An 18,180-nucleotide genomic window follows, 5' to 3' on the forward strand; every position below is an offset into this window, starting at 1 on the left:
TCCCAATTTAATATCTTCTGCTAGTTTAATTAACACGCTGGCTGCACCCTCTCCAAGCTCATTAATGAAGATATTAAATAAAGCCAAACCTTGCATTACTGCTTGCGGTGCCCCAAACAACTCCCCCCCATAGTCCCATATGTTCCCATTAACAATTGCCCGATGTTCACAGTCCATTAGCCAGGTTTCAATCTCTACAGCAGCATTCCTGTCCAAGCCAATTTCTATTTATAATTCACAGTATTATTTAATACACCAATGCCATCCTCTTCGCTTTAGGTGTATGGACCAGTGAAGTTGCTTTTTTTAACCAGCTGAGAATCTGCCCTGATGCAGCCATCTCATGCTTTTTCTTCATTCTCTAATGCTAAAACTCTCGCAAAAAGTGATCATGTTGGATTTCTTACTGCTCAGCTGTCAGTTTAGCCCAGCCACCTTTCATTTCATCCACGTATGTGATATGTTGCCTCTCAGATATTAACTCGGATTTGCCTGCACATTAACACTGACACAGATTTGTTTCAACGAGCTTCCACCGCTGTAACTGAAAGTACAGTCAAGTCAATCCCATTTGTTTCTCTTGGTTTCACTCTAGTATGGCCTTGACTTTGCCAAATTTTAAAGACCAAGTGGGATTTAACACCCCATTGATATGCTTTGTTGAATGGGGAAGGTCCAGGCATACTCTATCGATTGTGGGCTTGTTTGCTTACAGATATTTTGTCTTACGCCCAAATCCAACTGGCGTTTCCCAGACAGACTTACTGGAGCTACTTGTGGGATTTTAGTGCATTGGACTTTGTTAGCTTAACAGTGACTCAATTAGCTAGGAGGAAATTGGGCTGCTTTCTTACAAACGCTTTTGTATTACCTTTGCATTTCATGGCACTGGGGGTTTGCCCAAGATCCATGATATTTATAAAGGTAATTGGAGTTGTTCATTAGCTGCGTCTCACAGACTCTGGGATACAGTCCATCTAGATTCCCTCATTCATGGATTTTCAGTTCTTTCCTTTATTCACATGCTTTGCGCCAAATGTCAGGACAATATTAGAGCTGATTTAATGAGGATTCCCCCAGCTATAGGGGAATGCAGGCAGAGCTACTCCTGCTTACCCTATGCCAAACCTATTGTGCATATATAAATGATGCACCAGGGAAAGGTGGTGTAGCGTTGCTGCAGCCCATGCCGTGGCAGCAGCCAGCACATCCTGAGCAGCCCTGAGCTCTCAACTGCTCTTTAGGACAGGGCGGTCATGGTTCAGGAAAATACATCTAAGGTATTTTGGCTGTCCTCTCTCAGAGCTGCCAAACATGTTCTGGACATTGACACCTAGTTCTGAATACTGACACAGCTGTCTTTAATTTGTATGGATGCAGCTCCATTTCTTTATAATTCTACTTAAAAATCCATTATTTACTAGTGGAGCTGTTCCAGAAGATGCAAGGCAGCTCCCCTCCAAGTGTACCACAAAGCTTATAAGTTTTCTGGTATTTATTGTTTGTCTAATATTATCCGCTCCCTTTACTTTAGCTTCCTGCCTCTTTCATGTCTCCCTTTAAACTCTTCTGCAAACACATAATTAATTTCTCCTGACCATCTTGGCGGCACTGAAGATTTCCCAGTTCAGCTAATGCACATACCACCGCCAGCCAGAGCTTTGAGGAGACAAAGAGGGAAGAACCACTTGCAAGCACCTGGACCGAGGGAGAACTATTAACTTGTAGCAAATGAAGGCAGGTATACTTGAAATATTCCTCTTCTGACCAGTAGAGGGAAGTCATGTAAATACACAGCAGTCAGCGCCGCGCAATTTTGTAACTCCCATTCCTGAAGTTGTTCTTAATTGAATTCTCCTTCTTCCAGCATAGGTGGGTGGGTGGAGACAGATACATGTCAACCTCAGAGAAATTAGGAAAGGCAAAATTTTCAAGAATAAGGTAATACTGATCATTACATTGATCAATATAGCTGGAAAGATCAGATAACTTCTTGGACACATCTGTCTGTCTTCAGGTCTGAAATAATAGCTCACGTGTTCAAAAACCTGCCAGCTTTTCCCAGATATACTAATTTATCTAATTAAAAACAAACCAAAACTTGTCTGCCTACAAACCTGTCTTGCCTGCATCCACAAGTTATCACAGCTGCCGTAACACAATCCCAAAGAAATGCTAGCATGAGCATCCATGATGACTAGCCTAGCTTGTTAGAAGGCAGAGCATGGACCATATCCCTGACCTGGGTGTAGAGGAGATACACCTGGTTGTACAAGGAGGAGGAGAGAAGTCTGAGTCAATAGAGAAAAACATGACAGGATAAATATCAAGCATCTACCCCCAGCATCACTTCTCAATATGGCTTAAAGAGGAAAATAAGTCATCCCAAAAGCTGGACTCTCTCAAAATGCAGGGGGAGGAGGAACGATGTGGATTCCCACCTCACAGTTAGCAGCAACAGCCCTGTGAAGTCACGAAGGGTTTGTATGATAACCAGATGGAGCGGGGACCAATTCCCATTGGAAGACCATTGAGAGCAGCTGTTTAGCATCCCAGAGGAAGCAGGAGCAAGTAAACATTCAGATCCAAATTGGCAGTTTCCCCTACTCTTAAATAATGTATCTATGAGAGGGAGATATCTGTGACTTGCACACAGCAACCCACTGAGCCACTGCTGGCATGGGGTGAGGACACCTCCATGAGATGCACATCACTCTACTGGCACAATTATTCTAGGACAGCCACACCTCCAGGCATGCTTGATTGCTCAATTTGGCTTGACCCAATGATATAGAGGGGAGAAAAGACACTAACAGATTTTGACTGAGACACACCACTTAATCCTTTTTTCCCCATCAGTAAGCTCTCTTGCTTTCCCTTCCCAGCAGGCATTATGTAAATTGAGAGTCCCCTGAAGTGATATTTGCAACTGCAGGATCATACAAGAAAGGGCACAATGCTCCTTTCCCAATACAACCCCCTGCCCCTACTATTCTTTTTCAAATAATACTATACTCATGGCAAGTACTAAATATATGTACTCTACCATTCAAGCACCTAATGTTCTTAAATGCCACTTAGTTCAGGGCAAATAGTCTTTGTTAAACATGAAATTCAATGGGAACAAAATTTATGTTTCAATCTGATTCTATATATACATATATATATATATAAATAAATATAATATATATAAATTTTTCCCAGCTGATTACATCAGCTAAGTATCTCTCTAAACCACCATGCAGTTAAAGCAAATACTTAAGGGAGGCTGTTGATAATTTATTGATGATGTTGGGTATCATCAGCTGCTGGATTATGTCTGAAATTTACTGCCCCTTCCTGGGGCTTGAATGATGCACAGTGAAGGGGTCACCAGGAAAAGAAAAAAACTTATATCACAGTGCTATCGGTGTATGCGCTGTGACCACTACAAATAAATGGGTTAGCCAATTTTAGTTGAAGTAGCAACATATCAAATTAAGCAATAGGACACCGAAGCCTTAAGTTTTCCATGGCAGACAGAAACAAACATCCTCAGAGACCAAGGCTGACTTAGACAAAGATTCCTCTAGGGTACCTGACAGTAGTTAAAGCTAATTTAACTTGAACAGCTGGCTTTCTCCCCGCTATAAAAAAGGTGTGATTTTCATTGTCAATGAAAATGACCATCACCAAGACAGAAACATTTCAAATCCATACAGGGTTCCACTTTCCTATATGCTGAGCTTTATTTCTTTTTGCAGTGTTGAAAGCCACACGAAACTCCTAGCCTGTTTTATTCAGAAGGATTCTTCTTCCAAAGACAGAATTGGTTTCTGTTTCATAACCCTCCACATTGGTATTTTATTGCCATGAATTATTTGGGATTAGTAATGAAGTGTGGATCACAGTGTCCCGAGTCCTTCACAGGGGTTGTCTGCTCTGCACTGTTATTTGATTCTCAACAGCAGCATTCCCACTTTATTAAAAAATATTCATTGTGGTTTCTAATTTATACAGAGTCCCAAGTGATCTACAGAATATTCCCCCATTTTCTGGTAGCTGCATTTATATTTGCTGTATAATTTTGGGCAAGTGCAGAACTCAACAGTCTCACTGAATTTAATGTGCATTACTCTGATGTTCTCCTAGGAAATTCAAGTATCAGATGATATATCTAATATTTAGTTTCCCACTTTCATTGCCGTATCCTGCAATCTCTCTCATTTCTCACCTCATCTTCCCCCACAATAAATTTGTTCATTGACATAAATGACTGTTTTGATTGAGCACAAGTTCAGTGTTTGGCCCTGAGCTTCATTGAGAGCAGTGGTGATGCTCAGAGCAGATGCAATGCTCCTCAGGTGCTTCCTCACCTTATTTGAGGCATCAGCATTGAAAGAGTTTGACTGCATGACTCATGACTAAAGCTGTGTTTAAGGAAGGAAGGACAGACGGAGGTCTGTCCAGCACAATCGAGAAGAAAATCTGCAGAATCATCATCATAACCATCCTGAAAACTTACATTTCTCACTAATCCCATCTGGCCTGATCCAAAGGCAATTGGATTTTGGATTTGGACCAATGTGCAGATGCCTTTGTCTGTCCAAATCCCATGTAGAATAAAATGTTGGCTCTTTTTATTGGCAGAGGATTTAGCAATAGGAAGAAGTTCGGTCCAAACCCTTTCTCGATGTGTGGCTGTTCCAAGAGCTCCTAATTCACAAGGGTTCAACCTTGACCACACATTCTCCTGCTTCCACTGCAGGATCATCTGGTTTTCCATCAGCCTGGCTCTAATAAGTAACTCACATGAGTAAGTCCCTGAGTAGCTGAAGCAAGATGTTAAAAAAAGAGGATTTCCTCTCTGCTTTGATAGCCAGTTATTAACTGAATGACATGGCAGTACTGGGAAGGTTGTAGGTGGTTCTGTAACCCATCATGCCAAAATGTGAAGAGCAGATAATTTTTATTTCATTATGCTCTTGTTCTGCACAATCTTCAATATTGTCAGAGTACTGTATGAACTTTAACCAATTAATGAAACATGAACTGCTTATTAGGTGACCCAAAAGGTCTCTTCCCTACAATCTGTGAATAACAAATCAAAATCAACGTGCTGCTGCTAAATGCATATGCATGAAATCTTTTAAGACATCATGGCTAAAATAGCTAATAATAAATCTCATAGCATTCTTGAGAAAGCAAAACAGGAAGGGAAAAGAAGCCAGCAAAAATAAAACACTCTTCTGCAAAACACTGCCTAGGCAAGTTAGCATCAGCTAAGTGATCAATAGGTCACCATTATGTATGATATTTACATCTGATCTGCATTACTGCATTGCTGTGCTGAAATGTCCAACAAGGCTCAAATCAGCCAGCACTTCCTTCATTAAAATCTGCCTTTATATAAAATTCACCTTGATTTATGAGTTTGCATTCAGTGCTGTACATTTGAATGTAATACTGCCAAACTTTCTACTGTGTTCACCTGCTGGTTGAAGAGCAGAGATACTTCAAGATGAAAACAAACTAAAGATGATTGCAGAAGGCTTATTATTATCAAAGAATGGAAAATAATAGACTAGTGCATATGGTCAGCCTTCTGCTACCATCATGTCACTGTGCATTATCATTTTCTGTTACTGAAGAGTAGTCTACACACCATGCCTTTCCTTAATCATGGATTTATTAACTCTTTCAAACACACACACACACACACACAAATCTACAATGATTCTTTTGCTTTCATTACCTAAAAAATGTTGGGGGCAGTTTTCTTGGTATCTGCTGAACAGAAACTTACTTGGTTTTAGAATCTGGAATTTCAGATGTTTTCACTTTCTTTCATACATACACATTTTAAATTCAGATGGGCCCATATCCAAGCTCAGTCCAACCCTCATTTTCCAGAAGGTGAATTTTAGCTCCTCCATCATTTGAATGTTAATTGTGTAGCATCACAATAAAATCACACACGCTCCTTGAAGGCATGAAAAACTCCCCAACTCCCTCTTGACCCTTAGAAAAATCTGCCAGTTACTCCTAAATATAAAGCTGGCTAATAACAAGTTCTGTAAGTAATTACACAGCACAGAGCACACAGAGCCTTCCTCTTATTGCACTAACGCTATATGCTTCAAGGGAACACTGAAGAGAAGCAAGTGCGTAGTATTAAATGAGACATTTTCAGTCAAGGGTTTAAGAGGGCCAATAGAGAAGATGAAAGATGAAGATAACGAAATATTCAGCAGGAATAGAGGGAAGGGTCTTCACTTGATAAACAGAATTTACCCTTTCTGTAAATCTCTTTGCCTCATTTACCGCTCTGAAAGTGTATGACTTCAAGTTCTTCTCGGCCAGTAGCCCCTTGCTCCCAAACATTTAGTTTTGGTCTGTCCAATGACTGCGGATTTATGCCTTTGAACTCTTTCACTTCCTAACATTCTATAAATAAGCCCCATCTGGTCTATCTCCTTGTGTCCAAGTCCCTTCTTCCCCCAGCCTCATACAGTCCCAGTTAGCTAATGCCTTCCTTTAAATAAACTAGACTTTTCAAAACTTGATCTAATGCCTAAGCTCTTTATGTCCCTTGAAAGAAGACTCTAACAGCTGCTCACTGTTACTACACACCAGATAAAGTATTCAGAGATGGGTCTATCGAAGAGGTCAGCTCCCTCCTGATACTGCATTAACTAATTGCTGCTATTTTAAACTTTGCTTAGCTTTGTTATTACTTCTACTCCACTGCACCACTCGGCATAGACATATTGCATTTCATAACCCATTTACCCAATTGATCAAGATCGTTCTGCGAACAACTTCATCCTTCTAAATTTTAACCGTTCTGCCTATTTTAGCCTCATCTGATAACATGTGATAGCACGATATAAATCACAAAGAAAACGTTAACACAAAGCCAACCCTGTAACTGCCTGCTTTTGACCACAAAAATAAATTGGTCTCTTTTCTTCATTGTTTGCTATGTAAGAAACAAGGGGATATTCTTGCTCATCTCTTTATTCCTGCAAGCCTTTCTCATCTGGGTTTTCCTATTGACTTTGCCACAACTACTCACATAACTGAAATGACTACTCTCACAGTCTGAAGCTTCCAGGATCAGGTCCCAGTTCTTTACCTGTCTTAATAATTTATTACCTAACCCATATATGCACAGTGTGTAGAATAATACATCCTGTGAAACTTTGTTAAAAGCTTCTGAAAATCCCAATATGTCTGCTACTTCCCTCCTATCTAGATCAATATTTATTTAATTTTAAAAAGGAATCCAATTTGCTTGACATGATTTACTTTCCACAAATCCATGCTGACTAGCATTATGTTGCTGCACCCTTATTAAACTACATGCAACTGTAGCTTATGCTTCTAGGAAATGTGGGTTTGAGACTGCATTTGTAGGCAGCAGGATCCTCTGAGGGGCTGCAATGCCCAACAGAAGGAATTCAGCACATGCTTACTTCCAAACTGGTCTTATTTTCTAGCTCAAACTTTAAACACCAAAATAACATTGACTCTTTTCAATTTATTCAATGCAAGCTCTTAGTTCTGATGCAGATTCACATTGCAAATCATGGCCATGTATCAGGAGTTATCTTGTGCCCAGCATTATAAAATCCCTACATTGAAACAGTCTCCAACACCCAGGGAGTTTAGACTGTGGCAATGGTCCCACCATTGATCTGTTGGGTCTCAGCTATAAGCCAGGACCGATCAGCAGAAACAGACAATCAGAATCTCAACAGCACGTAGCTATACGAAGGAACAAGCAGCTGCAGTTTCCCTGCATTTTGCATTCATGTCCCAAATAATGCTCCGCACTCTTCAAGTAACCTTAGGTAGGCTGTTCCTCCTGTGTGATGTGAAGCCCCTCCACCCATCCCACTGCTCACTTCTCTGATCCCACACTTCACCTGGGGACTGATGCTCAAACACAACGATGCACAACTGTCTCAGCATATGGTGCCCTGCACCTTTAGTCCTATCTGCTCAGGTGATGGGTGGCATTCTCTTTAGCAAGCAGACATACCAACAGACTATGCCACTTCAACGCCCATCTCCTCTGAAGGCTTCAGCTCCCATTTCTGCTGCTATCATTGAATTCTGCATGGCTGCCTGGAGTAAGTTCTGTCCAGTACTGATAGAGGGGGCAGAACCCTCCCTGCTTTCTCATTCTCTCCAGTCTGGCAGTTCCCAAAGCATTTCCAGAATCTCATCCTACAAATACACACTTTTCCAGCTATTTTTCTAATAAAGTTGCCATTTTTATTCTTCCTCCCCTCCGTTTCCTCATACCATGCACGAACAATGCACTGAATTGAGCTCTTACTGATTTCTTAGAGGTCTATTTGTATACATACAATAGTCAGAATGGGCTGGAGTATCTTGGTATATACGTGCCAGACTGGCATTCATCAGAACTGTGAAACAGAACAAAATCCCATTGCGGTAATGGGACTTTTTACCCCTTTGTGACAGTACAGCTAAATGCCCCTTCAACCCCACATGTAATGCCGACAGCTGGGCACAGAAATGCAAACCGACACAATTCCAACCATGATATAAATACAGAATTTGTTCAGGTAGTATCAAGCTGTTTGTGGTATTTCTTATCAAGTACCCTACCTTGAACTCCATAGGGGTGTACTTCTCGTTCTTGGGAGTTGTGTTGCCCTTGTAATGGAGATGGTTGGGAGTGGTTGGGTGGATAACAGTCGACTCCTGGGACTGCCTCTGACAGCGCTGGCAGTACACGTAAATCACAAACGTTAAGAGGCTAGAGCCAAAGAAACAGGAGACCCCAGTGGCAATCAGATGGATGAGACTAAAACCTGCAAGAGAAATGACAAGAGATGCTATTTTTAAAGAACAGCCTTTTCCCTCCCCTGACAAGACCACAGGTGCAAATCAGAGCTACAACATCATGGGCTCAACATTAATACGCTGTTGAAGCCAGTCTTACGTTCTAACATAAACTGACATAATCTCCCTGCAAATCAGTCTCCCCACTCCAGCTCTGCCTTGTGCAGTTTGACAGGTTCATGCATTGTTTTCTCAAAGCTCCCTCCCTGTCTCTTCTCTCTCCCCTCTATTGATACTGAAACTAAACATTATGTTAAGCTGACAGCTAAAGAAACGAGCCGTACAAACAATGCACATTAATGGATTCCAAAGCAAGCGCATGTCATGGAAATAAGGGGATAAAAATGCTCAGTGTTTCTCTGAAGGGGAAGGAAAGCCCTTTTTGTCAGCCGCCCAAGACACCTATGGGACTGTGCATAGGGTGGGGGGCATACACATTCCTCTCCTGTGTAATCCAAGTATGCTCAGCATTTTTGCTTATTCACAGCCACGTCTGCACTGCCACCGAGGTGTATTTGTACCGGTAACAGTGAAATAGGGGTCCTCAGGGGAATGGAAAAGATAAAGTGGACAAAGGAAAGGGGGGAACCGCTTGAAAAACACCTGTTTGTTTTCTCCACAAACTGCAAAGATAGGAAGCCAGCTGCAGGCAGGTGCCAGCGGGGTAGCTACAGTGCAAATATTTCAAACAGAGGAGCTCTTGTACTAGAAAAACCTCCTACAGAGATCTCCCCACATGGGATTGCAGCAGCACCCTCCAAGCACAGCGCTGACCTCTGGGAGGGGTTGTAGTATCCCACGTGCTGGGAGGTACCTAACTCCCAGCTCCAGCTGGTGGGGGGTAAGACAAAATCAAACAGTACTCCTCATTCCTCCCTCACCTCAAAGAGTCTCAAACCCCACGGTAAAACCAACCACCAACAGATCTCCACTGACAACAGAACAAACAGTAGCGACCTTTACAGCCACCAAGTTAATGAAGCAACCGGAGGCAATCTTGGGTGGCAAAACTTTATCGCCTTGTTGTCTTTTGCTATGTGCAGGGGAGAATCTACGGGAAAGGAATCAGCAATGACGACTCCAAATGCTATTGCCCTTCCTCTGCCTTTGCACTGTCGTCTTTCAAACAGGAATGACAGGGGCCCTAGCGCCTGGAGGGGGGACCCTGACTGCTGGCCCCCAGGGCAGCTGTGCCAGGGGTCAGCCACATCGGCTCGGTGGCAACTGCAGCAGCAAAATTCCCATAATACTTAAAGAGCCAATTCATTTGGACAGACTGCTGTGTTGACTTGACCGTGTGCACAGAAATGGAAGGGACTACTCAGACAGTCGCTTAAAATGAGGTTCATTCTTAGTCTGATCACGGTGTGCATTTTTTTGGTGCCATCTTACATTTTAACTGATATGCTTTTCAAATAGAGAATTCTGCCCATTAGTCTATGGCTCTTCTCTAATCTTTAGTTTAAAAATATCCCCCTGAGTTTAAAAAGAACAAAACCAATAGAGTTCTACGGCAAAGTAATGCACTTCAATCATAATTACAGTAAGGAACATACAGAATTTATTAGACTGATGAGCTACATTTATTTTTTAAACCACACTATAAAATTCTATTGCAAGATTACCACTTTCTATTGTGTTTTAGATGATGGTCCAACAAGCCAGCAGAAAGATAATAATTTCCTACTAAATGTTACAAGAGTTTTCCAAAAAGACATTTCCTTTCTAAAAACCTCTGCTTTACATCACTCATGAGAGCTAAAACACAGAATATGCAACTGTGCTCAGTAAAGCTACATGACACACTGCCACATTCTCCTCCTGCCCAGCTTTGCTTACATTGCAGTGAATGTTTCATTTCACTGCTACATTTGCAACTCGCCACAGTTGGAAATCCTTTCTAAAACATAAAGCACTCTTATATTTCACTCCCACCTTTGAAAGACCCATCTGATTTTTCAGATTACTTTTAGCCATATCTTAGGGAAGAAAAAACATTTTTTTCTCTCTCTCTCTCTTTTTTTTTTTTTTTTTTTTTTTTTTTAAACCCTAGAATTTGTGTGCCCAGAGGGAAAGCTTTCTGGTTCATTTCTCTGAAAATATAGATTTTCTGAGATGTATCAACAGAATTTCTATTTATTGGCTCCTTTGCCAAATATTACAGACATTAGGTAATAAATAAATAATATTAGCTATGGTAAAATGTAGATTGCAACAGCAAATACAATGGTGGCAGTAAAAGAAGGAAATGTGGATTCAGTGCGTAACAGTAGAGTACAACATGTAGCAAGGAGTCCAGGAACTGCGGCAGACACGTTGCACCCTCTGAGGGAGGAGCGATACAGAAAGCCAAGTGTCACATTGCAGGTGCTGAAATTTTAATTCCATTGATTGCTCCACACTCACAAACCGGGAGGCCACATTTCCATGCCACAGGTGGCAACCCTTTTTTTGCCATGATCTCCACAGAGAGAAGAGATTTCGGCAGCCTGTGAATCATCTAGATTTCAGGAAAGTAGGGATGTGATGCTAGCAGGAATTGACATGGTTGTTAGTGTGAAACTAGCATTTTAAAATGTCAAAAGAACGTGCCATTTTCTTTCTCTGCATTTTTATCATAGTGGCTCCTGAGGCAGTGGAAAAGTTACACTAATGACTGGATCATTTCAAGTTACATGCAGGAAGGAGGCACAACTTCTGTGAGAGGTGAGGACCTGAATGAAAGCAAGTGCTTGGAGGACAAGTATAAACTAATCTCATCCTATATCAGCAAAGAATCTATCTAAGAGTCCCTGTTTAGTGAAATCTTTATAGGTTATTCAAAAAACACCTGCCTTCAAACAGCTGGAGGCTTACAATGGTGGGATGAAGAATATCCCTTCATTTCTCCTGAACCATTTACCCTGTGAGTAGACAGAGACAAGCAGGGTGCTCCCGGGTAATTAATGACCCTCAATGGCTAACCCAGACCCCCAAATAAATAAAAATCTTGGAACTGACAAGTGGACATGTGATACATTCCTCCAGTCTGACTCAGACAGCAAGACTCCAGTGGAATTAAGGCTATCAGTGGGATATGAGCTGTATAGATTAATGGTTTGGTTGATACTGCACAGGGAGAAAAGAAGCCAGGTTAAGATAAAAATAAGATATATAGTTAGTGGTACCCTACCTCCACAGTTCGTGCTCTCATCAATGCTGGAGGCTGGCAGGATCACTAAACAAAGAGAAGATGATTGGAGAAAGTTGTCATTTTGCCATCACTTCTTCAAGTAATTAACCCCCCTGTGCTCCAGACACAAGAAGGTGCTCACATGTCTTGCAGCAAGCCGAGAGTCTCTCTAAATTGAATGATAAACTCAGAGTGTGAAACACATGCAACAAAACCTCTCTGAAGACCTGTTCCAGTACTGTTACCTGATCGCTCTGTAGCTTCTTCAGTTTAGGGGCAAAAAGATAGCTGAGAAAACCATGAAAAATAAGAACATCATTGCCTAGAGATCTCGGAGTTTTAAGTCAGAGCACTGTAATCCAGAAAGGAAAACGTGGAAAGGGGTTATTCAGTCTAGACCTATATCAGATATTTGCCTGAGAGATTCAGTTTCCACAAAACACAGGGTGGAAGATGTTGATGATCATCTGCCCATCAACAGTGTCACTCTGTTAGGCCCTAGATTAATCTCCCCACTTCACATGCAAATTGTCTTCATCTGCTTCACCTTATTTCTTTGCTCTTTTGGGATGCTTCTTTTGATATCTGAACTCAAGGGTCTTCTCTTACCTGTATCCATACTCAGAACATAGATAATCTTTATAACCCAGCCAGAGATGAACTATCCAAGGTAAAAGCTTCATTTCAGGTGAAGCAATACTAATTATTTACTACAGTTCTGAGTAATTGTATTTTAAAGAAATTCTAAACTACCTTAAAGGAATGCCATTAGGCTGTGCCTGCCACAAGGGGCACAAATGTTTGTTTGTTTGCTTGTTTTTCTAGAAGCACCCAAATACAATCTATAGTAGAGAAAATCTCAGCCTGGCTTGACAGTCTGGGCACAAGCTGCTCTCCTGATCGGCCCGGCCCACCCTCTCCCTCCCCAATGACACTGTACATACCGGGAATTTCATTATACAGGCAATCTTGGTACTGTGTGCTGTTTCCAATGCACTGAGAAGGGTCTGGGTTGTGTATCTCACAGTAACGACTGCGGTACTGGATACCTTCTTCATTACACAAGCTCCACTCCGACCACTCTGACCAGCCACCTGAAATCCAAGATCAGGAAAACACACAGACAACTTCACCAAGAAGGAAAAGGATCCCTTGTAGATACCAAAATTCTCCCATACTGAAGAATGTCTGGATTCTGGCTGGGCCTCTCTCAAACATCTAACCCAGGGTCCTTTAGTGGATTTAATTTTCCTAATACAAATAACAGTGCAAATTTCACACCCTACTTGTCAGGTTGTAGTTTTCTTAGCAGGGACTGAACCAACCCTTGGTGGAGCACTGTGCAGAACAGAGCTGTCTTAAAAGCTCCTGTATCTGCTCTCTGGTTAAAGACATGCAAGGAGCTGGATGGGGCAGTGCTGCACCAGGACCTCCAAGTTTTGAGATGGTCTCCCAGGGATAGCTCAAGCAGCCAGCACAAGTTACAGCAGTTAGTTTTGCTGAGGTTCCTAAGGGAAGGAGTCAGCCTGCACTAGATCAGAAATACACAGAGGTGTTCAAAACCAGCACAGATGTAAACCCTGTCCTGTGCGTTGTAGCACATGCTCATCTGCCTGTCTGTGCAAGAAAAAGGACGGATTGTCCCTTCAACAGCTGTACAGATTGATGCTTTGTGACTCCTGGTTTTTATCTTGTAAGCTTCCACATTGAAACACAGAGCTCCTGCTTTTTCAATTACTTTAACTGGATCAGCCATTAACAAGATTTTGCCTGTCCAGGACCACAATGCCAGAGCATGGCCTAGTGAACAGGTAAAGAGAAAGGTGATGCACTGCAGTTGAACACTGGGACATCCCCTTCTTCCCTGGTTCAACAGACATTTACTGAATGGACAGAAAAGCTTCTAACTGGTGGTGTTTCTGATTTATTTTTTACACATTTTGCAGATGTGCCTTGCTCCCACCACCACTCAAGCCAACTGGAGCAGGGATGAGAAGTGGCTACCTTCACATGGGTGGGTGTTGCAAAGGGCTTCCTCAGTGTGCAGACCGATGCAGATATCCTCTCCGCTAGACGGAGCTGGATTGGTGCAAGTCCGCGTGCGCTGATAGTGTCCTCCTCCACAGGTTGCTGAGCAGTGAGACCAAGGAGTCCAGCAAGACCACGAGCCTTTCACTGAAGGACATTGAAAAGCAAGAAGAGAGGTAGATGCCTTTGGTTACTCCTCTCACTGTGATAAAACTGGAGACCCCCAGTATCTCACCTTCCAGATCCACCCTGCCCAGACTAGCTAGCAGTTTCTTGCACCCCAGGACATTTGGGCCTGACAACAAGAACTTCATATCAAGAGAGGGTCATATCAAGAGAGGGTATGAATGTGCTGCACTCCATGGATGCAGAATGAAGTCTATGTACAAAAAGACTCTGCAGCATAAAGTGCCAAAGTAGAAACTATTTTTCAGGGTAGTCATTGAAATCTGATCTCTTCTGTTCTATTCTACTCTATTTTTTATTCTATTCCACACTTTTTATAAAAGAGCATTGTTTTTATTATTATATTGCCTCCTGATGCTTCACCTGCAGCAACAGCAGATTTACTCGGGGGGGAAAAGTGCTGTACAACCTAAGCAGAGCTTGTGTGGCTTCTTTCTGTGGGGGCCCCGAGTCCTTAAGTTCCAACCTTCAGGAAACAGGAAACTCAGAGGCTTTATTTATTACCCCTGCTTGTTTTGTGGGGGGGTGGGTGAGACAACCTTTAAAGGTCCCTTCCAACCCAAACCATTCTATGATTCTATGATCTGAGCTCAGCCCCATAACAGGTTAATAATAAAACTAGAGAGGGAATTAAGGTCCCTGATTCCCCAGCCCCCCAACCCCTTGTCAGGCTTCTAGACTGCCTGATTGCAGGTCCACATGCCATTAATTCAGAAGATAATAACCTGATGATTTAGTGCAAGATAAACCCAGGATTTGTGTATACACATTGAGTGAGGCAGGGGAGGAGGGAGACACAGAGAAATAGTAATCATGCACTCAGAACAGATTGTAAAACATCATAGTGTCCAAAGGGAGAAAACAGCACAGAAAAAGGGCACAGACATTAGTGAAAAGCCACTGAGAGCTTCCAAAATAGTACTAATAGCTGTCTTTATAGTGTTCGAGTTATTTTCTTTTTATAGGCCATAGAGTGCAATATTTGACACTCCTGCTACACTTTTGCTGCACATTCTGATCATATCTGCATTGGAATTTTATCTTTGTATTGAATTTTAGAATCATAATACTACCATTATAACATAGCATTTTCAAGTGTAGGCCACAAACTATATTGCCAGAGGTAGATAATTGCTAGAACTGCAAGAGGCAAGGTTATTTGTGTAAGATCATTTAAATTTAGTTCAGATAGTTATTACAGAGCAAAGAGATGGGTAAGTAAGAGAGAATACAGTAGTCAATGGTCTATTATTACTATTCTGGACCAGGAGTGCAACATAAACATGAGGACAAACTCGAAAACCAGGAAACCAGGCAAGAATACTCCCTGCTGGCTGTGCAGGAAATGGTAACTGATGTCAAGAGTAGATGCCCATCGCAAGAACAATACGTAAGCAGGAGAGGGGGAAGAAACAAGTGTTCACAAGAAGAACCGCCACATCAAGCATCTCTATACAGTCTTAAGCCACATTTATAAAGTCTGTCTCCTCATCAAGGAGCAGAAGCACCGTGATGCCCTCCACTGGATGGAGCATCAAACCTTGAAGCAAACAGTTGCTAGACAACCCACGATATTATTTCCTCTAGAGGACGTGGCTGTGTTACCCTCTGAGCGGAGGTGAAACTTAAGTCATAGCACTAAAGAACACATAGATGGATCATTACAGTACCTTTCAAAAAAATTACAGAAAAATCCCCAAATTAATAAAAAAAAAAAAAAAGCAACTTGGTAATACCAATGATTTTTTTGGGGTTGGTTTTGTTTTGTTTGTGGGGTTTTTTGTTGTTTGTTTTGTTTTGTTTTGTGGCTCTACCATTAAGATGGGGAAAAACACCTCCGAATTCCATGCAGGAAGATGATCATGGTTACCTGGGCACGGATGTGGATTGCAGTCTTGGTACTCCATCGCTGACCCCACGCAGGGCAAGCCACCGTTTTTAGGTTCAGGGTTTGTGCATGTTCTCTTCCTGATCCTAAAGCCCAACTCACAGTCCCTGGAACAGGAAGACCAGGCCCCCCAAAAGGACCAGCCCCCATTGATAATTCGTGCAGAGGTCTTACCAGTCTTGAGGAGGTCATCAACAAGAGCTTCAAGGAAAACAAACAAGACACCATGAGATCACAAATTAATGCGTTGTTGGGATTTTTAAAAGGGCTTCAGCCCATGAATAAAATCAGGGTTTATGTGCCCTGGGGAAGAGTTTCTACTGAAAGCCCCTAGCGAGAGTTCTGTTCCACAGGGTTACAGCTAAGCTAGATGCAAAAAGAAATCTGTACACACACAAACCGAGTCTACTGATAACCTTGATAAATGATCTTACTGGGCAGCCAATTGTGGCAGTCAAGGCTGCGTCCTCAGTACATGCCTGGCATCACGGCAGTACTGAAGGGAATAACCCCAGAGGCAGTGCACAAGGGGACTCCCAGAGAGAGGAGCTCATGTAGCACGTCCTGTCCTGTAAAATGGTTCTTTTCTTCTCTACACCCTTATTCCTTGCCTGTTCTCTTTGAGACAGCCTGACAGTAGCGAGACCAGATCTATACACTGCCATAAGCAGAGAGCTCACAACCGTATTGATCTCTAAGTCACAGGGCTCTCTCCATCCCTCCATTCTGCAGTGACACTAGTTGTATATGCCGAGACTTATGCGGACACAATCAGGCTCTTGTTATTCTGAGAGGATTTCCCTTCCACCACCAAATCTAGACTCAGCCTATAGCTCCCCCAGAGCTGGCAAGACGTACAGTCAGTATCACACACTGCTGAGCCATCGTTGGGGCAGAATCGACTCTCGGTTTTCTTCCTCCCAAACTGCAGCTCATGGGGATCAGACAGCTGGGCACGACACGTGTAGCGGAAGCGCTGCTCCTGGCGGGCACCGTTCTGGGTGATGTTGACAGGCATCCAAGGGGTCCAGGGTGTGTTCCTGCGCACCTCTGGGCAGCTCTCTGGGTTGCAGGTCTTATATTCCTGCCAAGAAGGAAAACCGCTCTCTCCTTACTTATTAAGCAGCAGCAGCCTAACTGAAAGAGATTTATTTACACTCCAGAAAACAAGGGGGTACCCTATGGGTCTAAAACAATCTCCATCCACCTTATCTGACCTCACAGACACAAGTCAGTGCCGGATACAACACAAAATGTGGTGACTCTGGAGGCAGTGGTGGTGCGTAGCATCAGGTGGATCTCAAGGGTGAACTATGTTTGTTATTTTCATGTCTCACTCAGGTTTGTGTTTCTTCGCTGACTCAAAGTCCTATGGGGATTTGAAAGCTTGGTACATTATAGACAGAATAATAATTCAGGCAATAGATAACAATAACAGCATAAAAGTTTTCTGCTGTGACCCTGAGATGCTGCTCTCAGGTCAGCCTAGAGGAGCCCCATGAGGACAAAATGTCAGTAAGGTTTATTCCTCAAAAAGTTTATTGTTTTATTTTTAAGATGGGTTTAGATTATCTCTTTTTACAGCTACTTTTGGTTGGTTGGCTTTTTGAACTCTCTAGTGAGGGCTATAAACCATTTGCCATCTTCAGTGTAGAGCATCCATTGAGTACAGACAAAATTCTGGCTGAGTAGGGATGGGGTGATTTGGGGTCTTTACAGTTCTCACCACCAGTGGGAGGAATTCCAGCGACCAAGATTGTGTTCTCTAGCAGGGGCAAAGAAATGTGAATGCTTCAGGACTTCATGATTCTAGAGCAAATGCCAAACAGCTTGTGAACAGATGGGAGGTTCCAGATCAAATCTGCTTACAATGAAAGAAAACTCTCCACAAAACTAATTAAAACAGCTGCATGAAACAGCTGCCAGAAGAGGAAAGGGAAAATAAAGAGGGAAAATGGGTAGCCGTTGCCTCACTGATGGGTTAACTAGGTGTTTGACCTGTTGTTTACTCAAGTATGACAGTGAGACTCATTTCTGACGCGTGTAG

At 42.4% G+C, this 18,180-nt stretch overlaps 1 protein-coding gene across 5 annotated transcripts in view; it reads right to left on the reverse strand.

The window, feature by feature from the left end:
* The window catches only part of SEMA5B (semaphorin 5B), a 281,691-nt gene that overhangs the window by 14,761 nt on the left and 248,750 nt on the right, over positions 1-18,180 (reverse strand). For 4 of the 5 annotated variants that reach the window (XM_055718846.1, XM_055718844.1, XM_055718845.1 and 1 more), the window contains 6 exons: positions 16,992-17,217; positions 16,116-16,334; positions 14,036-14,206; positions 12,976-13,125; positions 12,032-12,076; positions 8,623-8,828 (listed from right to left, as the gene is read on the reverse strand). In XM_055718846.1, coding sequence (XP_055574821.1) covers positions 8,623-8,828; positions 12,032-12,076; positions 12,976-13,125; positions 14,036-14,206; positions 16,116-16,334; positions 16,992-17,217 — 1,017 coding nt within the window. Of the gene's footprint in view, positions 1-8,622; positions 8,829-12,031; positions 12,077-12,975; positions 13,126-14,035; positions 15,598-16,115; positions 16,335-16,991; positions 17,218-18,180 lie in introns of those variants that run through there. The other variant, XM_055718848.1, reaches the window with a different exon arrangement.

This window comes from Falco cherrug, chromosome 8 (assembly GCF_023634085.1).
Source record: "Falco cherrug isolate bFalChe1 chromosome 8, bFalChe1.pri, whole genome shotgun sequence".
Taxonomy (NCBI): Eukaryota; Metazoa; Chordata; class Aves; order Falconiformes; family Falconidae; genus Falco; species Falco cherrug.